A 24270-nucleotide genomic window follows, 5' to 3' on the forward strand; every position below is an offset into this window, starting at 1 on the left:
AAGTAGTTTTTATAGAAAGAGATTAGGAACCTATGAGAACCAGAGTTGGGTAAGTCTGGAATAAGGAGATTGAACTTCTCTATTGGAAACATAATTTCTGAAGATTCTTTATCTGAAAAATTGTTAGCACTCCACTTAAAAGAACTATGATTAATGTTATTTACTGATTATTATTATAATTTTTTGTCTGTAATTAGGACATGTGCTTTCACCACTGCAAGACTTATTTATTTTTTATTTTAGAAAAGCATTGTAGTTTTTGCCACATCCCAGATTTTGGATTGTCATAGCTTGTGCCTGCTGTATGGCCTAGAATATGTCACAGGTGGCCATTTGAGGCCATTATTTTTATCTGTAAAATGGCCTCTCTATCCCGGTGCCCACTCATGAAAAAAAAAAAGGAGTAGGGGGTGGGGGGGGAAATGGCCTCTCTATGTGACTATAGGAGAGTTTATTTCTGATTGAGTGACATAAGCAAATGAAGACTGGACTGGACTAGATAAAATTACTTTAAAATAACTAAAACATTTTACTGTTGTGCATATAATAGAAACACAGATATGTATCATCCTCCCTTGAACTAATACATAGTAATAGAAAATTGATCCTATTTGTAATCCTGCATTAATCACAATAAGGTTGCACTGAAACCAATCTAATGATTAGTCACCATAATAGCTTCCATTTATGAGTACTTTCCACATGTCTAAAGCTACATAGATGCTTCATTTACATTATCTCAATCCTCATGAGAACCTGTGATAAGTACTCTAATTTCTGTTTTTTCCTCACATGAGGAAACTGAGGCTCAGCAAGGTAAAGCAGCTATGCCAAAATCCTAGGGTAGTAATTGAAACAGCCAAGATTCAAACCCTGATTTGATCCCAAAACTGGTGTGTGTGGTCTTAACCTCTACAGTGTTTTAAGTATAGAGTTGGAGCTAGAGAGAAATGTGTTAGTGTCCTGATTGTGGTGGTTTGAAGCTGTATGTACGCCAGGAAAACATGTTCTTTGATTTAATCCATTTCTGTGAGTGTGGACCCATTGTAAGTAGACCTGTTATCCTTTTACTGAGTCCTTTATAAGCAGAATGAATATATATATACAGAGAGAGAGAGAGAGAGAGAAAGCCAGGGAAGCCAAGAAGTTGAAAGCAATGAAAATCAGCAGAGACCAGGAGATGCCACCATGTGTCTTGCCATGTGACAGAGGAGCCAAGGATCCTTGGCAGCCAGGTTTCAGGAAGAAAGCATCACCTTGATGCCTTGATTTGTACATTTTTCTCAAAACTGAGCAAATTCCCATTGTTTAACCCTACCCATTTCATGGTATTTGCTTTGAGCAGCCTAAAAAACTAGAATACTGATACACAGACATAATTTTTTATTCTAAAATATTGCTAATGATTAACAGCCACCCAGGGAACATTCTGCTTAGAAATGAAACTCAACATTTATGTTATGCTTTGTTTTCTAAGAACTTTATTAAGCTATTCATTTAATGCAAATGCTATTCTTATGAGATAGGTCAATAGCTCTCAAACTTGGGGCACATCAGAATCACAGGGGAAGCTTATACATATGTAGATGCCCAGGGCCCCATCCCAGCTCTGCTGAGTCAGTGTTTCCGTGGTTGGGAGCTAGTCATCTGATGTTTAATAAGCTTCAGTTGATTCTGACACAGACATTTGAGAATCACTGAATGGTAGGAGATTTATTTTAGGAATGATAATTCTGAGGTTTGTAGATTTACTCATGGTCTCACAGGCTAAATTATAACTCATAAATTTTTTAATTGTTTTCCTGTCTAAATTTATAGCATAATTATCAGTTGGCAAATCTGTGGTATGACCTATCCTAATGGAACTGATTGTAATTTTTTTCTCCTTTATTACTAATAATAGCTAGCACTTTGTTTTGTGTTTGTTCAGCCTTTTTCACTTGGCCTCTGAGAAATGGTGGTTATTTTTCCTTTGAGCTCTATTAATACAACCTCAAGCAGTTTAAAGCAACAACTGCTCAGACTCCAAATAAAGAATCACAAAATCCCAAGATGGAAGTCATTATGTACAGCTGTATGTTACTTGAATTTACTTTTACAGCATCCCCACCAAGTGGCTAAGTGGCCCATTCCTGTTAGATAGCTGACCATTCCTGGGAACACTCTATTTTGTCAGACTTAGAAAGCTCTTCCTTATAATAAGGTGAAATCTATGGGTGCTAGTTCTAACCCCCTTATCAGAACTTCTTAATTATATCAATCAAGACTTTCGCTCAAGAAAGTGACTCTGATTACTATTTTCTGAAAATCTACAGGATGCCTCACTATTTGCTGTAAGCTATATTTTTTCCATGGACTGATCATCGGTAAGGTTATTGTATGAACATATGCACATACAATTATAGAATTAAAACTTGTTAGTACTGCCATATAGAGAGATCTTCTATGGGGTGTAAAAATATATAAGCCCTGATTCCTAACTCACTAAACTAAGCTTCATTTTTTTGGTATTTAATTGAATTGTTGGTACTGATCAAAAGCAGAGGGTTCTCAATTCAATAGGCTGAGCCCTCAATCTTATTTCTTCAAAGGAGAGGCTAAGCCTACTGGTAATTATGCCCTAACAGTCACCCCCAGAGAGCCTCTTTTGTTGCTCAGATGAGGCCTCTCTCTCTAAGCCAATTTGGCAGGTGAATTCACTGTCCTCTCTCTTACATGGGACATGACTCCCAAGGGTTAAAATCTCCCTGGTAATGTGGGACCTGACATCATTGGAATGAGAAAGACTTCTTTACCAAAAGGGGGAAGAGAAAAATGAGACAAAATCAAGCCTTAGTGGCTGAGAGATCTCAAACAGAGTGAGGAGGATATCTTGGAGGTTATTCTTATGCATCATATAGATATCCCTTTTTAGTTTATGGTGTATTCGAGTAGCTAGAGGGAAGTACTGGAAACTGTTGAACTGTGTTCCAATAGCCTTGATTCTTGAAGAAGACTAACTGTACAACTTTTACAATATAACTCTGCAATCATGAAAACCTGTGTCTGATGCTCCTTTTATCCAGGGTATGGACAGATGGGTTAAAAAATATGGATATAAAATAAAGAAATAATAGGAGGGCTAAGGGGTAAAATAAATTGGATAGATGGAAATACTAGTGGTCAATGAGAGGGAGGGGTAAGGGATATGGTATGTATGAGTTTTTTCCTTTTTCTTTTTTTCATTTTTCTGGAGTGATGTAAATGTTCTAAAAAATGATCATGGTGGTGAATACACAACTATGTGATGATTTTGTGAAACATTGATTGTACACTATGTATGAAATATATCTGAAGATTTGTCAATAAAAATATTTTAAAAACATAATGAGTAAATGAGAGGGAAGGGTAAGGGGTATGGGATGTATGAGTTCTTTTGTTTTCTTTTTATTTCTTTTTCCGGAGTGATGCAAATGTACTAAAAATTATCATGGTGAAGAATATACAACTATGTGATGATATTGTAAGTCACTGATTATATCATATGGTAAGACTGTACATGTGTGGATATTTCTCAATAAAAATAAAAAAGGCAGTGGATTCTTTACCCAATGCACTCAAATGACCAATACCTGAGATACCAGACTTTCGAAGAGACAAAGAGTTTATTGCTAGGCTTGAAGCAGGAGATGAGACAGCCTATCAACCTAACTGCAGTAATTCTTATAGTTTTATAGTATCAAAAGATGGTCAGGTTCTAGGATAATGAGCATAATGGCTCAAGGTGATGTAATTAGAGATGATCTAATTATTCAGCATGTGTAGATTGATTGCATGCTTGGTCACATAACATATGTAAGAAAATGGTGGCTTTAATATGATGATGGATGTGATTTTTAGTATTACAATGAGGTATAGGTCACTTACAGGTTAAAGTCTAAGCTACTGTGCATGTCAGGTAGGCCCATTCTGGTTAGATCCAGTTTTGTTATGAAGATAACTTTGTAATTGGGGTGGGTTATTTCTGCGCTGGCCCAAGGCCCTTCATTAATAAACATTAGGGGCTGTCTTTAGTGATCACAAGACTCCAAAGTAAAAAAAAAACAAACAGGTAAAATGGGTATTAGTGGGAATCAATCACAAGGTTTTTACAATCAACAAGAGCACAAGATAAAAGCTATAACATCATTTTCAGAGATCAAGGCAGCTGGATCATAGTTCAGAGATTTTGAGCATTTCCCTCTGTCTTCTCTAATATACCAGGAATATCTATATAATGATTCAGTAATCATACACATACCCAAATCCTAACTTCTCAGTTACACTGCTTGATAATAACATTCAAGCTGACTTAAAAGTAAGATAATATAGTAGTGAATGTCTGGGTCTAATAATATTATTGATTATTATTTCCTATGTTATCTTGACCAAATCATTGTACCTCTTTCTCTCCTTTAAAAAATAGGAATGGGAAGTCAGGCAAAAGAGCTGAGCACTCTGAGTTATCCCTTTATTTGCAACTTCTGAGAAGAAGATGAGTTTCTGAGAAAGAAGGACTGCCTTGAGAAGTCTTCTTTAAATGCTTTGCCCTAGAGACAGGAACTGGAAGAACAAGGAAGGGACTTCTATAGCTGTGTGGCCTTTGAAAGCCTGGCCCATGCTCTGAAAAACATGGGACACCAGTAGCTATGTTAGTTATTCATGCATACCCAGCTCAAGGTTATTGCTGGCCAGGTGTGGTAGTTACATTCAGTTGTCAACTTAGCCAGGTGAAGGTGCCTAGTTATGTTGCTGTGGACATGAGCCAATGATACGTGAACCTCATCTGTTGCTTCATGACATCTGCAGTCAGCTAGGAGGCATGCCTGCTGCAATGAATGATGTTTAATTTAATTGGCTGGAACTTAAATGAGAGAGGTCAACATAGCACACCCCAAGCAGCTCAGCATACCTCATCTCAGCTCTCACAGCTCAGCCCAGGCCTTTGGAGATGCAGAAAGATAACACCCCAGAGAAAGCTGTTGGAACCCAGAGGCCTGGAGAGGCCAGCAGAGATCCTTGAGCCTTCCCACATAAGAAAGAACCTCAGATGAAAGTTAGCTGCCTTTCCTCTGAAGAACTAATGAAATAAATCCCCTTTTATTAAAAGCCAACCCATCTCTGGTGTGTTGCATTCCGGCAGCTAGCAAACTAGGACACCAGGTATACAGAAAGTAATATAGCAGAGAGAATTCTCAGTGATTACATGAGAAAAGGTCCTTTCTCTGTGTGTTTTCCCACTGTATGGGGCTTCTGCTTTCCAATTTAAAATTGTATCCTAAGCAGCAAAATGCCTTTATGTGTTTTGAGTTCTCTCTATTTCTGAGAAAACTGAAAACAGAATCATTTAAACTTCAATCTCAGAAATTGAAGAAGTCAGGCAAGAATATAGCAAACCAACTCACTACTCTAATTTAAGTCAAAACTTTTGGAGAACTTTGTCTTTGCAGTTTGAATGATAAAATGAAATCTTTAGAGAAGTCTTATTCCAAAATATGTATAGAACAATGATAATAAGATATTTAGACTGTTAACATACAATGTTTATGTGCTTTACAAACATAATCTCATTACATTTCTTCAACAAATATTTGAGCATCTATAATGTGCCACGTACTGTGCTAATCACTGGGTATACAAGGATAAATAAAAGAGGAATGGTCCTGTCCTAATGTAGCTAGCTTACAGATCAGAGAGGAAGACAGATAAGTAATTTTCTGTATATTTAAAATTGAAAACTGAGATGTGTAATGCAGTAAAGCTTGGCTGTCTCTAGGCCAGTCTCCTCACCTAGATGTGGTATATCATTTAAGGAAGTGAAAAAAAAAAAAACCCACCAGAATGACATCTAAAATTAATCGAAAAAAATGTCAAAGTGGAATTAATTCATAATACACAGCAAAACTTTTTAAAAGCCATTTTTCTGGGGTGCATGGTTCAATGGTAAAATGCTTAATTCCTAGCCCATGCACTCCCCCAAAAAACCAAAAGCCACCCAACCAAAACCATTCCAGCCAATCCTAAAAAATACTTAGGGCAATATATAAGATTCTACAAAGGTTCCATGCACTAGGGTAACTTTCCAGTAACCTACAGCCTCCAGATGGGTCCCTGGATGAGATAAGTCCTGAAATCTAGAGGGACCAATCTCTCCAGAACATCAGCTAGTTCCATCTCCCTACCCCATATCACTGGCAGCCCCTTCCAACACGAAAAAGTTAGAATGGGCATAGCTCAAATATCCCTAAAGAGTGGGATAGAAAGATCAGAGCTGATGGTGGAGTTATACAGAGAAGTTTGGTTTTAACAAATGAGTGCTGAATCATTACATTGATATTTCTTTTAGTCTCCAGTATCTTAGAGCAGCTAGAAGTAAAAACCTCAAATTGTGGAATTGTAACCCATACTAAACTCTGAAATCTGTTCTACAACTAATTGTTGTGCTGTGCTTTGAAATTTATTGATTTTTGAATGTATTATTTTTCACAAAAAAGAAAAAAGTCAATTTGATGATAAAAAAAAAATATTTATCCCCTCTAGCCTCTGATGTCCTGGAGCGGGTAGAAGGAAAAATCAGAGATGATGGTATGGTACCCCATGACAAACTCTGGGATCTGTCCTGTAACTACTTGTTGAAGAGTGCTTTGAAAACTACTGCTTTTTTCTTTCTTTGCTTTGTATATGTTATATTATACAATTTTTAAAAGTTTAAAAAAATTTTAAAAGAGTGACTTAGAGATACAATAGGTTTATTGCATGGCAATAAATAACATCAAAACAAAATATTTCTATGAGAAGAGAATGTCCAATGACCGAAAGTTTGGGTCAAGTTTCTATGCAATCCAGTTTGTCAACAAGACTCTCCAATAGCATGGAAGTTTCATTGCTACTGGTAACTTCACCTCCTGTTTCTCAAAAATAAGAGCCCATGTGAATGGAGGTCACAATCTAATTCTCGTATCATAATTGACTATTTATTTACAAGATAATGATATTAACTTAGACATGTTCTGACAACTGAAAATTACCCACACTGGGGGAAATTATGTATACATCTGCTTAAGCAATAAGGAGATGAATGATTTTTTAAAATAATCATACATGTCTTCAAGTCTGGGTTTTGGAAAATTATAGGCAAAAATATGTTAGTTTGTATCACTAAACTTTCCAGGGTTAAACCCACACCTAACCAGTGAGGCACACCAACAGTAACTTATAATTAAAAAACAAGAATAGCAGCGATTGAGAACTATGGCCGACTCATAATACTGTTGATGTTCAGTGTTTCAGACAGTATCCTTTCTGAAAATTGTAGGAATTCTAACTATCTGCCTCTGCTTGTTAATTACGGGAGCTTGGCAACCTGCCAGTCTTCCTCATAGAATTCTAAACTAAAAGTCCTCAGTAAACCAAGGTTGATTTATCCATTAGGCAAGGCAGAGAGAGTGCCAAGAGTCCTGAGTACTTGTAGGGGCCCACAACCATGTTTTAATTTTAATTTCTTTTAAAATAAGAGTGAATGTAATAATAATGAATATACAATAGCAAATCTGCCTAGATTATAATTAGTTTTTATACCAATCCAGCCCAAAACTATAATTTTTAAAACTTTTTTAAGGTATGTTTTGGTTTGCAAAAGCTGCCAGAATGCAGTATACTAGAAATGGAAAAGGGACTTTTTAAAATAAAAAAATTTTAAATTTCTAAAAGGGGAATGTATTAAGTTGCAAGTTTACAATTCCAAAGCCGTGAAAACATCCAAAGTAAGGCACCAACAAGACGTTAACTTCACTCAAGAAAGACCGACGACACTGGAGGTTTTTTTCTCAGCTGGAAAGGCATATGTCATCTACTAGCTTTCTCTCCAGGTTTCTTCAGTAGTTTCCCCAGGGACGTCTTCTTTCTGCATCTTCAAAGGTATCTCAGCTCTGTTGGCTCTAAAGCCTTTTCCAAAATGATTCCCACTTAAAGGGCTCCAGTGACCAACCCCACCTTGAATGGGTGGCGATACATCTCCATGGAAACCATCTAATCAAAAGTTCCCATCCACAATTGGGTGGGTCACATCTCCATGGAAGCAATAAAAAAGCTCCCACCCAGCAATACTGAATGAGGATTAAAGAACTTGGCTTTTCTGGGGGTACACAACAGATTCAAACCAGCCCATGGTGCAAGGGGCCCACAACAGCAAAAGTGTTTAGGGCCTACGAGAATAACAATGCTGCCCTGTTATAAACTTAATACTGTACTAATTTAGCTCATGAATACCAAATTCTAATGGTCCTTAACTTGTCATGTGATCATAAGAACTAAAGAAAAGACTTATATTTTAGCATCTAGACTGGGCTATCCTCATTGCCCACCCATGAACAAAGGACCATACTTCGATGATCACATCTTTACATATTTCCTACTCAAAGTGTAGTCTGCTGGCCAGCAGCACATGGGAGCACTTTAGAAATGCAGAATCTCAGTCCCTACTCCAAACCTAGTCAGAATGTGCATTTTTACAAAATCCCCAAGTGATAGATATACAAGTGAAAATTCAGAGGAACTGTCAGTTTTAGAAGAATCTACGCCTAGGAAATATTCTGCATGCTAGTTGGAAGAACTGCCATAGATGTGATATGATTGAGTTAAAACCAAAAAAATCTTGACCAACAAGTCTAGTCCTATAAAACGAGAAGTCCAGATTCCACAAGAAGTAGAGGAATTTTCCCACAAATGTGGAAAAGATGGAGATGAAAAGACAGATTTAAATAAAGACATGAAGAGCCAGCTTCCGTACTTATTATGTACAGATGTAAATAGGGGGCCAATGCTTTATAAGGACTGGTCCCTCCCAACAGACAATATAAGGCCTGCACAAGGAGTGAAAGAGCAAGGGCTGGGTAGCCTTGTGTGAAGTTGGAGTTCAACTATTATACTCTTAGTTTCTGTAACTTGTCCTGGGACCTAGGGCCCTGTAGTGTGTTGAATACTTCTACACTGCAGCCACAAGAGGTGAGAAGCTGGGTCAGAAGCAGGCCCAGAGAGCCTGAGAGCACAAAGAGAAGTTAATGTATATAACTCCCTCATCCTAACACTTTGACTTCTTATTCACTATTGTTCAAATACAATAATTAGCAATATTTATATTTTAGCATTTACAAAGTACTTTGCTAGAATATTCCAGAGATGTTTAGAATTTTGCATCATTTCTTAATATCAGTGATGATTGATATTTGATGGAAAGGATGAGAACTTAAGAGTAATATGAAGAAACTGAAGCCTTTCCATAATAATTTATTTTTCCATGACATTGAGGCAAGTTTAGGCAGCCTCTTGACTCCCTCAGAGAACAGTGGATGACAGGCTCCATTTCAGAAGACATCCACAGGAAACTTCAGAGAGCCGAAAGCAGAGTCCTAACAGATGAAAGGCATTTTTGAAAATTAAGGGAATTGGCTCCAGTTTGAGTGAAATGATTAACTAATCTACTTGAAGTAAATGAGATTTGAAAACTCAAAGGGCAAAAATCACAATAAATACCATGTATTTGGGGATTAGATCAGCCGGTATTTCTCAAGCATTCTGCTAGTATTAGTTAAAAAGAAAATTCATTGACTTAAATATAAAAGAAAAGTATGATTATCATTATTTTGTAGTTACACTTAATAATCTACCACCTGCTTCTTTTAAATAGAATGCTGATGTGGGAAGAACAGTTTGAAAAGCACTGTGACACTGAGAGATGCCTTCAGGCAGAAACTGAGACAGAGATGGGGACAGAAAACAAAACCATCATCAGCGCTTCCACTAAAAGTGATTATGAAAGCGATAGGTAGGAATGACAACTGTTTTTTTGCTGATTTAAATTTTTAAAATTTGTTATATATTTAAATATATTATTTTTGGTAATTTTAGCTTCTCCATTTTAAAAATAGCGTTATTGTTTTTTTCTGACTATAAAAATATTGCAAAAAAACTAGAAACATGGCGGGTCTTCAAAAGAGGATAATTATTACCTGAAAACCAGAGTTAACTTCTGTTGGTTTGATCCAACATTTAATTACTAAAGAGTGGGGTTTGAGTTTTGTCTCTGTCCCTATCCTTGTTCACCCCCTTGTGGCCAGAATATCAAGATGCTAAGAATCAGACAGCAAAAACGGAAGAGGAAGTAAAGTGAAGGGCCTGGATTAAAAACAAAAACAAAAACTGATCAATTTTCACTTTATCATTATTTACCATGATTAAAATAAGGTCTGCTTGAAATCTTATGGGTCAGGATCCTGGCAGGAAGCAGATGGAACACTTCAAAGGAGTGATTATAAACTTATCCCTTCATTAAACTTTCTTCAGATATGGGCAGTGTTAAGGGATACTGAATAGGATAGTCTACATGATACCTCCAATTAGCTGAAAAGTGAGTTTTTTCAGTTTTTATGCATCCAGGATTCCAGCACACAAACCAGAGTGGAGAAAGATAGAAAGCAGATCTGGCTGGGCAGAGAAAGCAAGTCCAGCATAAACTCTTTCTCAAATATTCCATTATAACTAGAATTTCTCTTACAAAGCACAAGTGCAAAGGCTACATTATAGAATAACTCTTGTACAATTTGAAGTTGAATATCTATGTATTACCTGTGTATTACTTTGAAAACAACAGAGATAACAGAATTGTATACTACCTAAAAACAGCTGGTAGTGGTGGGGAGGGTTGTATCACATCATAATCTTTTTACCTTGGCTTCAAAAATGCTTAAACCTGCCATGGCTGGGACTGAAACAAGGGCTTGTCTCAGAGATTTGCCCAGTATTTCCTGGAAAATGAACATAATAAGAAGAGCCTTGTATTTTAAAATCAGCATTTTAAGGTTTGTGTCCTTCATGAAAAATATCTTTGGCTGAGTGCAAAAGCTTTATCCATTTTTAGTTGCTCTCCACTAAACTCATAACACCTCTTAGATCCAATTTTAATTTTCTGTGTGCCAAGAAATGGATAAAAAACTGAGGAAGCAGACCTTTTCCAATAAGTCAGTCATTAAATATGGGGGAGGTAGAGGGAGGAGAAGTCAAAGATGTATTTTCACAATAGGAACTAAAAAACATGGGGGATATAAAAGCCTATGTAACAGTTGGAAGCTGTATGGACCTCAGAGAAGTATTTTTAAAGTTAATCCATTCTGGTGGGTGTGGACCCATTGTAAGTAGGATCTTTCAGTGAGTAGGAGCTTAATTTGGTTCAAGAAATGACCCACCTCATTCAGGGTGGGTCTTAATCCTCTTACTTCAGTACTTTACAAAAGAATGGAATTCAGACAAAGAGAAAAAAAAGCCATGGAAGTAAGAAGCTGAAAACAACAAAACCCAGAAGAGAAAGGAAAGACTAGCAAACTCTGCCATGTACCTTGCCATACGACAGAGGAATGAAGGATTGCTGGCAGCCACTCTTCACGAAAAAAAGCATCACCTGATGATGATTTGACCTGACATTTTTTTCAGTCTCAAAACTGTAAGCTTGTGAGTTAATAAATTTCTATTGTTAAAAGCTGACCCATCTCATGGTATCTGCATTTCAGCAACCTAGCAAAGTAGAACAGTCTCCAACTACTCATTTCTCATTCTAGGCTAAGCCCATAAAGAGATCTCCTCTTTTTCCTCTGCTTCTGTTTATTTTTAGTAGTTTTATATCTCTCTATTAAAAAGTGAGAGATGAAGAGAAGGGTAAAAAATGGAGGGCAGCAGTCAAAACACAAAGAATAAACTAGAAAAAAATTTGCAACTCATATTACAAAGATTTAATTCCTCAAATGATGAATGTATCATTGGAAAACTGGAGGGAAGGCTATTCTTGTTTGAAAATGGCAGAGAATCTGGTGAAATTGAGTTTTGATGTCTGATAGAAGGCAGAACTTGAAAGCTATTAACTTGGATATTTAACTGAAATTTCCAAACTCAGTGTGGAAGGTGCAGCCTGGTTTCCCTTTGCAGTTTATAATGAAATGAGAGAGGAAAGGAATAAGCTGAGAAATGAACACCTGGGCACAAACCAGAAATTGATGGTTTGGAAAATTCTGAGCCTAACTAATAGTACTCTGAGACTAGGGTCAAAAGCGACTCTATTAGGGATTTCACTTAGCTTCCAGAAAGTGAGTGCCCCAAGGATAGGGCACCATGTGAGGATAACTGCACATAGTTCCAGTCATCCATTTCAATGGGAGTCAGGATTGGAAATGCAGTTATGTATGAAGGATTTGTGGAAAATCCTTTTGTCTGATGGTTTAGATCCCTGTGAACTGCATGCAAAACCGACAAGATTTTTGCAAAATTTATGAGTGACATTATAGACTGAGTCTTCAATCTTGGGGCTCACCCCTATGAGGCTTATTCCTGCAAAGGAGAGGCTAAGCCTGCTGATAATTACGCCTGAGTCACCCTCAGAGAGCCTCTTTTGTTGCTCAAAAGTGGCCTCTCTCTCTCTCCAAGCCAACTCAGCAGGTAAATTCACTGCCCTCCTCTCTATGTGGGACATAATTCCTAGGGATGAGCTGGGACCTGGCATTATGGGAATGAGAAAGCTTTCTTTACCAAATGAGGGAATAGAGAAATGAGAAAAATAAAGTCTCCGTGGCTGAGAGCTTGGTTATTGCAAAAGTACTTGGAAGGTATGGGGTTGCTGCTCCATCAGGCCTGGAAGACAAAACATAGATCTACAGATGACTCTCAGACCTTGAATTCTAATGGAGTTTGCCTTGCTGGGTTTCAGAATTGTTTGGGACTGTGACCACTGTTTTCCTTCCAATTTCTCCCTATTGGAATGGGAATGTTTATCTTATGCCTATAACTCCACTGCATTTCACAGGTCCTCAGGGGAACTGTATCCCAAGATAGACTACACCCATAACTGATTTAGATGAAATTTTGTGCTTAGCATTGTTTCTGAAAAGGGGTAAGGCTTTGGGGATATTGTGATGAAATGAATGTATTTTGTATGTAGAAAGAACATGACTTTTGGGGATCCAAAAAATGGGGTATGGTGGTTTGAAGCTATGTACCCTAGAAACTCATGTTCTTAAACTATCTATTCCTGTAAGCATTAACCCATTGTAAGTAGGTTTTGATGAGGTAACGAGTTTAAGGTGTGAGGTTTGCCCCACTACAATCAGAATGGGTCCTAATCCTATTACTGAAGTTCTTTAGAAGCAGAATGAAATTCAGAAAGACAGAGAGAAAGCCATGGGAAGCAAGACGCTAAAGTTCAATGGAACCCAGGAGAGAAGGGAGATGCCAGGAGAGGCTGCCATGTGCACTGGCATAGCAGAGGAGCCAAGGAACATGGATCACCAGCAGCCGTCCCAGAATGCCAGACTTTGGTGGAAAGCATCACCTTGGTGATACTTCATTTGAACTTTTTCCTAGCCTCATAACCATGAGCTAATAAAATTCCCATTGTTTAAGCCAACCCAATTGCATGGTATTTGCTTGAGTAGCCAATGGAACTAAAAGTGGGTTAGGGAGAAAAGTAAATAGGAGACTTCAATCTGTATACTCTTGTACCGTTTGAATTTTGTACCACAAAATAAGATAAAACCCATCAGATGACGAAAACCAGGAACATATCTGTAGTCAAACAAACTTAGGTTTCTTAGCTTGCTGCAGAAAGGAGAACTATACACTGGAGAAACCATGGCTGTATCAGTAAGGAAGGCATTTTTAAAAAAAATTATTTATTAATTAAAAAAATTTAACAAACCAAATAAAACACCAACATATACAATCAGTAATTCACAATATCATCACTTAGATGCATATTCATCATTTCTTAGAACATTTGCATCAATTCAGAAAAAGAAATAAAAAGACAATAGAAAAGAAACAAAACAAAAACAGAAAAGAAAAAAATTATACCTACCATACCCCTTACCCCTTGCTTTCATTGATCGCTAGCATTTAAACTAAATTTATTTTAGCTTTTGTTCCCCCTATTATTTATTTTTATTCCATATGTTCTACTCCTTTGTTGACAAGGTAGATAAAAGGAGCATCAGACACAAGATTTTCACAATCACACAGTCACATTGTGAAAGCTATATCATTATTCAATCATCTTCAAGAAACATGACTACTGGAACACAGCTCTACATTTTCAGGCAGTTCCCTCCAGCCTCTCTATTACATCCTGAATAACAAGGTGATATCTACTTAATGCCTAAGAATAACCTCCAGGATAACCTCTCGACTCTGTTTGGAATCTCTCAGCCATTGCCACTTTGTCTCATTTCACTCTTCCCCCTTTTGGTCGAGAAGGTTTTCTCAATCCCTTGATGCTAAGTCTCAGCTCATTCTAGGGTTTTTCTCAATCCCTTAATGCTGAGTCTCAGCTCATGCTAGGATTTCTGTCCCACGTTGCCAGGAAGGTCCACACCCCTGGGAGTCATGTCCCACGTAGACAGCGGGAGGGTGCTGAGATTGCTTGTTGTGTTGGCTGGAGAGAGAGGCCACATCTGAGCAACAACAGAGGCTCTCTTGGGGGTGACTCTTAGGCCTAAATTTTAAGTAGACTTGACCTATCCTTTGTGGGGTTAAGTTTCATATGAACAAATCCCAAGACTGGGGTCTCAGCTTATAGCTTTGGTTGTCCACACTGATTGTGAGAATATCAAGAATTCAACTTGGGGCAGTTGAATTTCTCCCTGTTCTCACCATTCCCCGAAGGGGGCTTTGCAAATACTTTTCCACTCACTGATCGAATCACTCTGGGATTCATCAGGGCATCACTCTGGACAAACCAGCAAAATCTCATGTCCTACCTGAGATTCCAAGTACTTATGGTGTTCAGTCAAACTATCTACATTAAGTTATATTAGGAAATGCACTAGGCAAAATATAAATTTTGTACCACATAAACATTTTTTGCTTTAGTCTCACACATGAGGTGACATTTTAAAATATTAATTACCATCTATTTTGAGGAAGGCATTTTATAGAACTTAGGCTTGTGCTGAACAATTCTTAGGAGGGTCTGGGGTAATCAATGATTAGCTCTAGATTGGGTAGCTCAAAAATCTTTGTTCAGGAAGGAGGAGGATGAAGCAGTGCTGGGGAAGTCACTCATAAGAAAGCAGAAATGACTGTAAGGAACAACATTGTTAGTAATTTTGTAGCTGTGATGTGGCCTTGGAGAAACATTGTTTTCTGATGGCCTTGCTACTGGTCCTGTTTGCTAAGTACATCACAAACATAAGCAGCCCTGAGTTTTATTTCCTCAGTCCTGAACTGATGTTTACTTTATCTCACACGTGAATGAATGTGTTAACTGTTAAAAACTTAAACAGATTTTAAAGTAAATCAAATGAAAATAAAGCTTCTCTAAAAAAAGTTTAAAGAAATCCTACAGGTAATTATGTGCTTCCTGAATCTGGTTTACCAGTTTCTTCAGCAAATAAGTTTTCTGGCAGATAAGCAAAAGCCAACTTTTGTTTTATTTTTCTTCTGAGCAACCTTGCTCCTCCCAAGTTCAAATGTGAAGAAATAATCATTTTCAGAAAAAGACTGGGGAAAGTACCCCTTAGTGGCAGTTGCTGAATCTTGGGAGAACAAAAAATGGGGTGGCCTCAAGTCACGCCTCTTCAGCCTCTGCCTGGGCCATAGCACTTCCTTCACTTCTTTCAATTTTTGTTACTCTTTCCTGAGAGGCCAACGCTAGACTGCACAGGGAGAACACTTCAATAGCAGTTTGCAGTAGAGAGGGCAATGTTGGTTGGTGGCCAACAAAAACTTAAGCACGTCACTCTTTTATTATCAAAATGAAAGAACTGGAGAATATGGTCTTTAAAATCTTGACTCTAGTCCCTACGAGCAACACTGACAGGTTTTCCCCCAACGTTGTGATGCTCATGGTAAAGCATTCATATCAGTACAAATGGTGTAAAGTGTCAGATAACGTTCTCTAACCGCCCTGCTTTCACCAGAGGCAACATTTAGTTAATAGTTAATGCATTTTTTCCCAGATATTTTCTATGGAGAGACAAGAAAATCTCCTTTAAACACAGCCTCACAAATAGGAGATACTATAATGTCTAATTTGCAACTTGCCTTTTAGTCTAATACGTCTTGGGGAATCTCTGTAAGCTTTTAAAATGCTCTCTCTGAACCTGTTACTCTCGAAGCCAGAGCCTCGTTTGCAGACACTTCAGATCCTTGGCTCCTCTCAGCCTTTATCATCCTTTCTTCCTGAGGTGTCGGCCCTCCGGGGCCACCACAGAAACACCAATATACCACTTTGACTGTGTGGGCGGCCTCTTTTCAGCAGCATTAGCAGACTCACCTCCCGGCCTGCCTACCCCGAGCTGGGAAAACTCGGCGCTAATACTACTACTTCACTTCCGCCTCGCAAGCCGATTGGCCAAGACTGCTTTCATTCCGTTTAGAGCCCACCGCTCTCGCCAGGATCGGGCGCCCAGTGATGACGACAGCAGATCGGCGGCCGCGGTCCTAGCAGCGGCTTGGAGACTGGACCGGCTTCGGGGCTGCGGGCCTGACCGCTGAGAGCTGCTGTCATGGCGGCCGCTCCGCGGGGCTTCGTTTCTGTCCTGCTGCTGCTGCTGCTTTCGGGGGATGCGCAGGGCTCGGAGGTACCCGGAGCTGCCGCCGAGGGTTCTGGAGGGAGCGGAGTCGGCGTAGGAGAGCGCTTCAAGATCGAAGGTCGTGCAGTTGTTCCGGGGGTGAAACCCCAGGACTGGATCTCAGCTGCCCGGGTACTCGTAGACGGAGAAGAACACGTAGGCTTCCTTAAGTGAGCATCCTGAGGGCAGAGGGAAAGCGGGTGGGATGGAGGCCGGAGGGGATTCCCCTAGGATTGGTAGGTAGGTGTAGGATGTGAGACGAGGTCTGTCAGGATGTAGGGGCGGGGGTCGCTAGCTGTCTATGCAGTCGGATGCCTTCCTCGTCCTGACCCAGTACTTCAAAAGAGAAGGGCCAGAGAAGTGCTTCAGCTGTTTTCAACCCCATTCTGATTCTTTATGGGCACGACCACTCCTGGATCTTGAAACAGGTAGCCTTTTTTGTCTCTTTCTGAATTCTTTCCTTTGAGTCTCATCTGGTTTCCCAGGAAGCTGACCTTTTTTTGCATTCTTTTCAGTCTTCTGGTAGCTTGGTGTTGCGTAGAAAGGCTAAACAAGTGGGAATTCAAAGCCCAGGGGGTTTCTAGTGATTACATAGACTGGGAGACTAATGTTGCTGCTTCTAAAATTAATGGGCCCCGAAGTCTAATCAAAGCACTTTTTTTTTTGGCTGGGAGTGGGATTGTTGTTCTTTTTTGCACTTGAATTCATTGAGGGATTTGCAGCATCACACTTGGCATTTATGGGAGACTAAGGTTTCTCTACATTGCTTACACGCTTCTTTTTCTGTCCTTTCCAGCTATTAGTAGAAATGGGATTTCAGCCTATTTTAAAGACGTGGTGAATTTTTTACCACTCTTCTTTGGAGCAGGCTGCTTTCAAATGTGTAGACTCAAATATGATGTTTTCAATCTTTCCACTGCTGCGTGCAAAGTGAAACTGCTAGCTGAAAGAGAAGATTTTAAGAAAGGAAAAAAAAATTTTGGTGGGCTTGTGCAGCAGCAAATGGTATCTAAAAGTTATACAATTTAATTGTAGACATTTAATTCTCAATTTGATTTGCAATTTTTTTCAGGTCATCTAGGTCCTTGAATGAGAAAACCAACCTAAAATTAATAAATTATTGCAAAAAAATTTGCAACCATTGTTTTAATGCTGTCATTAATAATCTAGCAATAGAACATTCTTTTGGCTTCATCTTAATTTATGAAACTTTAATGATAAAGCTCTCTTTAAGCTCTGGGAAATTAGCCTTAATTGACAATTTATCTTCTCTTTTTTTCTTCTGTATTACACAATTCTTTTAAAAAGCACTTATTTTTACTTTGAAATAATATATAGGTAATACTGTATATGCTTATTGAAGAGAAGACAGACAAGAAAGTAGAGATAAAAACCCTTAACTTTTTTTTATTAAACATAACATACAAACACAAACATTCTTTCCAAAACCTTTAACATTTAATGTATCTTTTCAGCCAGCCTTTTTTGAATCATATGGACAAGGATTTTTAACATTGTAGCCTTTTTTTTTTTACTTAGTGATTTGTTAATAGCATTAACGAAAGATACCATTGCATGTTCTTCTATTTGTATATAAAAAAGATTGATTGGAAATTAATATGAGGTGCTTATGGTGGCAGTCTTATTGGAAGAGAGGTAGTGATTTGCCTTCTAGCTGGTTTTGAAAACTAGCACCCAATTTTTACTTATGTTTATGCTTTTTGAGGGTGGTTTGGGGGAGTTGTCTATTGTAAATGCAGGGAGTTGTGGCTAAGGAGTCCTCACATCATTTCTTACTATCATCTCTGTGTATGTAGATCACTATTTATTTACCCAGTTCTCTGTTATTTGATGTTTAGGTGGTTCTCAGTCTTTTTGATGCTAAGATTATGCGTTATACCTTTTTGGTACTTTTTATGATGGAAATTTCCAGACATACACTAAACAGAATAGCTTAGTGAATCCTTAAGTCTGCATCACAATCTATTGTTTCATTTTATGTCTCCTCTGCACCTCAGTTTTTGTCTGGAATATTTAAAAATGATGCAACACTTAATATAACTTTACCCGTAAAAGCATTAATACATATCTCTTAGACATAAGATATTTTAAAATTACCATTGTTAGTTAAACAAAATAAATAATTCCTTAATAGCTAAGACTCAATCCATTTTTGTTTTCCCAGTTATCTCAAAATGCTTTTGTATAATTGTTCTTTCAACTCAGAATCCAACAAGATTTATACACTATAGGGTACATTTTTAAAATTGTGATAACATAAATATAAAATTTGTCATTTTAAACATTTTTAAGTGTATAATTCAGTGGCATTTTATAATGTTGTACTCCCATCACCACCTTCTGTTATTGAAACTTTCCATCACCCAAAATAGAAACTCTTTACCCTTTAAGAAATAGCTCCTATTCCCCTTTCCCCTAGTCCCTGGTAATCCACTTCTGTTTCTGTGAATTGCTTATTCTCGATATTTCTTATAAGTGGGATCATGCAGTATTTGTCCTTTTGTGTCTAGCTTATTTCACTTACCATGAGGTTTTTTCTGTTTTTTGTTTTACATGGGCAGGCACCGGGAATCGAACCTGGGTCTCCAGTATGGCAGGCGAGAACTCTGCCTGCTGAGCCACCATGCCTGCCCCTATAATTATTCTTATTCTTATTATTCTAAGGACATTTTCTTTAGAATAGTGGTTCTCAGGCTTTTTGGTCTCAGCACCCCTTAATCATCTTGAAAATTATCAAGGACTCTAAAGAGCTTTAATTTATGTCAGTAATAGCTGGTAATATTTACCATTTTGAAATTAAACAGAAAAAATGTCCATTTACACATTTATTTTAAATTGTCAATAATAAACCAATTATGCATTAATGTAAATTATGCATATTTTAAAAATAACTTTTCTAGTTAAACCACAGAAATTAGTGAGAGTTGCCTTTATTTACATCTTGTATAACTCTTTAATGTGGCTTAATAGAAGTTTTCACTTCTGTGTTTAGTTTGCTGCAATACCATACCTCATGTAACCTAGAAAACTCCATTTAAATATCAAGAAAAAATGAGAATGAAGAAAACATATAATAAATTCATATTATTATGAAAATAGTTGAGATCTCCAAGCCCAGAAATATTCTCAAAGGCCATTAGGGGTGCAGACCAGACTTTGAGAACCACTATTCAAGAATATCAGTTTTGAGTATATTTCATTTGCCTCACAAAATTCACCTGAGAGTTGGAAGATCCAGCCTCCCCTTTAATCACAGAGTGCTGTAGAGCCTTTTTGAATCTTATCCTATGTCTTCCATATTTATGAATTTTATTAAATAGTTCATTGATGATAATGATAAACACTACTATTTTAATTTGAATTACAATGTTTGAGAACCAATGTAGGCAAAATATTCCCAAACAATTTTTATCATTATAAACTGAAATGAAAAGTGTTGAATTTTCTCTCTGTAGGCTCACAAATAAGATACACACCTACTATCTTTGCTGAGTCAAATTCTTTAATCAATATCTCTTACATCCTATGCAGCACCCCAAGAATTGCAGTAGAGTGAACATTTTAAAAAAATATGTACAGTATTTTTAAGAGAATATTTTTAATGAAGAAAGGGGTTGAAGTGTGAAATCGTCTAATAAAGAATCATAAATTTTCTCACACTTTAGGCTTAGAATATATAAAATAGCAGCTCCAAGAATTCCTCCTTCCCTTGTATAATTTTAGTAGTAGTGGTCACCAAGTAATATATAATTTATATGTATAGAAAGATAAGATTAATTTGCAGGTGGTCAGCAGTAGCTCAATGCTTATATTCAAGGATGTTTGGAACCACGGTAATGAATGCTGGCCATGGAGAAGAAGTGGTCAGTGAGGTTAATATGCTGTTTAAGGTAAAACAACAACAACAACAAAAAAAACATTGTCTAAGCACACTTAAACATGTTACTGGTTGGTGTGACGGTGGCTTGGTGGCAGAATTCTCACCTGCCATGCTGGACACCTGGGTTTGATTCCAGGTGCCTGCCCATGGGGAAAAAAAACATGTTATCCACAATACTTATTAGATATGTGTAGATTGATGGATTGTCCTCTTCCACCTGGTTATACAGCCAAGTACTCGGGGGTATGACAGATCCCTCAGTGAAGGAGGATCTTGGCTCCCCTGAGATCAATAACTTTTCTTGTTTCTTGGTAGCTGAAAGCCCAATGCCATGGAGGAAGGATGCAGACAACTGTGCTTGCAACACTCTAGTGTACTTTCTACACTCTCCTTTACAAATTTTAAATGTTTACTTATGTATGTGTTTGCCATCTTGTTTGATTTCTGTGTTCATCTCTAGAATGTATGTTCTGTGGCAGTGGTTGGGAAACTCTGGCCTAATGGACAAAATAGGGCCCAAAGTCTGTTTCTCCAAGACCCAATCATTAAGAATTGTTTCTCCACTTTTAAAGTAATACAAAATAAACCAAGGCAGAACAACAGCTATGAACTGGAAAATGTGTAGCAGAAACTCATGGAGCCTAAATATTAACTACCTGGCATTTACAAAAGATTTGCCAATCCTTTTTCAAGTAAACAGGGATCTAGAGTGTTAAATAAACAGCTCTATAGATGGCCTCAAGAACAGTGCTTTTCATATAATAGGTGCTCAGTGAAATATTAATGTCTAGGAGTATGTGTGTGTGTAACAGTTGAGTTCAAGAAGAGCGACTCTACTCCAAGTTTGTACTGCTTAAAAATAGAAAAGATAAATATTAATCAATTTATGACGCTGCCTGTTCCTCTCCTAGAAGGGAAAAATAAGGCATATTGGATTAACAAATAAAACTTGTTTACGTGTCCTCACAGGTCTGTCTCATGCCTGTGTTCTACCCACCAAGGAGAGTGTTAGAGTAATACTGAAAGAGTTTCCTCCATCCTCAGGCTCACACTACAAAAAGTAGAGCTAGAGTACAAAGATTAAGAAAAACCTTTGCTTGCCAGACTGTCTGGGCTCACTTTTGTTCTCCGCCATCAAGGCTCTGTGAACATTGGCAAGTTGCTTCATCTCTCTGGGTTCCAGTCTCCTCCTCCGTGAAGATGTGTGGTGATTGCACCAGCCCATAGAGTTATTAAGAGCATCAAATAGCATTGTATATAGGATTGCTTTTTTTTTTTTTTTTTTTTTTTTTTTTTGCGTGGTCAGGCACTGGGAATCAAACCTGGGTCTCCGGCATGGTAGGTGAAAACTCTGCCTGCTGAGCCACTATGTGCTGCCCCCCATAATGTTTTTAAGGTTCATTCTTACAGCATGAATTAGAACTTCATTTGTTTGTTTTGTTTTGTTTGGCATGGGCAGGCTCCAGGAGTCAAACCCGGGTCTCCAGCATGGCAGGTGAGAATTCTGCCTCTGAGCCATCATTGCACTGCCCTTCATTTGTTCTTATAGCTGAATAGTATTCCATTATATGGATATATCACATTTTTTATCCATTCATGTTTCAGTGGACATTTGGGTTGTTACCACTTTTTAACTATTGTGAATAATGCTCCTGTGAACATTGATGTACAGGTTTCTGTTTAACTCCCTGCTTTCAGTTCTTTGGGGTATATACCTTGTTGCTGGGTCATATGGTAATTCTATATTTAACTCTTTGTGAAACTGCCTGTGGTGGTTATATTTAGTTGTCAACTTGGCCAGGTGAAGGTACCTAGTTCTGTTGCTGTGGATATGAGCCACTGGTAGGTGAACCTCATCTGTTGCTGATTTACATCTGCAGTCGGTTAGGAGGCTTGCCTGCTGCAATGAATGACCTTTGACTTAATTGGCTAGTGCTTAAATGAGAGCACAACGTAGCACAGCCAAGCAGCTCGGCATTCCTCATCTCAGCACTCGTGGTTCAGCCCAGGCCTTTGGAGATGCAGAAAGAAGTCACCCCGGGGAAAATTGTTGGAACCCAGGGGCCTGGAGAGAAGGCCAGCAGAGACCATCCTGTGCCTTCCCATGTAAGAAAGAACCTCAGTGGAAAGTTAGCTGCCTTTCCTCTGAAGAACTAGCAAAATAAATCCCCTTTTATTAAAAGCCAATCCATTTCTGGTGTGTTGCATTCCAGCAGCTAGCAAACTAGAACACTGCCAAACTGTTTTCTGCAGCAGCTACACCATTCTACAGTGTAGAACTCGCAACATATGTGGGTTCCTATTTGTCTGCATACTCATAAACATTTGTTATTTTCTGTATTTTTAGTAATAGCCGCCTTTTTTTTGGGTGTCAAGTGATATTTCATTGCACTTTGATTTGATTTTGCTAAATGGTTAATGATTGAGCATTTTCCATGTGCTTACTGACCATTTGTATATCTTCTATGGTAAAATGTCTATTCAAGTCCTTTTCCCATTAAAAAAAATTCTCCCCCCTCCCTTACTAGAGAAGTTATGGCTTTACAGAATGATCATGCCTAAAATATAGGATCTCCTTATACCACCAGTTTTAGTTTGTTAAACTGCTGGCATACAAATACCAGAAATGGAATGGCTTTTATAAAGGGAACTTAACAAGTTACACGTTGACAGTTCTAAGCCTATGAAAATGTCCAAACTAAGGCATCCATGGAAAGATACCTTAATAAGAAAGGCAGATGGGTCTGGAGTACTTCTGTCAGCTGGGAAGGCACTTGCTGACCTCTGCTGGTCCCTTCCTCCTGGGCCCTGTTGCTTTCAGCTTCTATTTCTGTGGGGGTTCCTCCCCTTGTTTCTCTGGGGCTGACTTTCATCTCTTGGCTTCCCTTGGCTGTCTCCAGGTTCTTATTTTCTTAACATTTCATGGGAAGGCACATGGCAACATCTGCTGGGCTCCAAGCATATCCAAATATCCATGTCTCTGTTCTTCAAATGTTGACATCTGTGTCAGCTCTGCTCTCTCCAAAGTGTTTCCTGTTTTAAAGGACTCCAGTAAACTAATCAAGAGCCACTTAGAATGGGTGGAGTCACATCTCCATCCAATCAGAAGGTCACACACACAATTGGGTGTGCCACATCCGTCGAGATAATCTGATCAAATGTTTCTACTCTGCAGTATTGAATTAAGACTAAAAGAAATGGCCACCCCCATAAGATTGAATCAGGATTAAAACATGTTTTTTCTGGTCTACAGAATACTTTCAAACTGGCACCCCACTCCACCAGCAATGCCTTGCATTGTTGTGGAACATTTGTTGCAGTTGATGATAGCACATTTTTATGATTGTCGTATAAATTAATGTTTATGGTTTAACAGGGTTCACTGTTGGTATGATGTAGTTTCATGGATTTAAAAATTCTTTTTATTCTTTTTATTCTGTCACCATATGTACAATCTAATACTTCTCCTTTTAATCATATTCAGATAAACATTTCAGTGCTGTTAATTGCATTAACAATGTGGTGCTACCATCACCACCATCTATTGCCAAAACATTTTTATCATTCCAAATAGGTATCCTGCACGTTTTCACTCTTAGCTTTCCATTCCCTGTCCTCACCCCATTCCGTGGTAACTTATATTCTAGATTCTGCCTATGAGTTTGCTTATTCTTTTGTTTCAAATCACTGAGTTCATATAATATTTGTCCTTTTGTGTCTGGTTTATTTCACGCAACACGATGT

At 38.1% G+C, this 24270-nt stretch overlaps 1 protein-coding gene across 1 annotated transcript in view; it reads left to right on the plus strand.

The window, feature by feature from the left end:
* Positions 1-16451: 16451 nt before the first annotated feature.
* The window catches only part of EMC7 (ER membrane protein complex subunit 7), a 34739-nt gene continuing 26920 nt past the window's right edge, over positions 16452-24270 (plus strand). Inside the window, exon 1 of the mRNA XM_077127356.1 lies at positions 16452-16795. Within this exon, the coding sequence (XP_076983471.1) occupies positions 16560-16795 (236 nt within the window). The 5' untranslated portion in view covers positions 16452-16559. The remainder of the gene's footprint in view (positions 16796-24270) is intronic.

The sequence above is a fragment of the Tamandua tetradactyla genome, chromosome 14, assembly GCF_023851605.1.
Source record: "Tamandua tetradactyla isolate mTamTet1 chromosome 14, mTamTet1.pri, whole genome shotgun sequence".
In the NCBI taxonomy this organism is placed as follows: domain Eukaryota; kingdom Metazoa; phylum Chordata; class Mammalia; order Pilosa; family Myrmecophagidae; genus Tamandua; species Tamandua tetradactyla.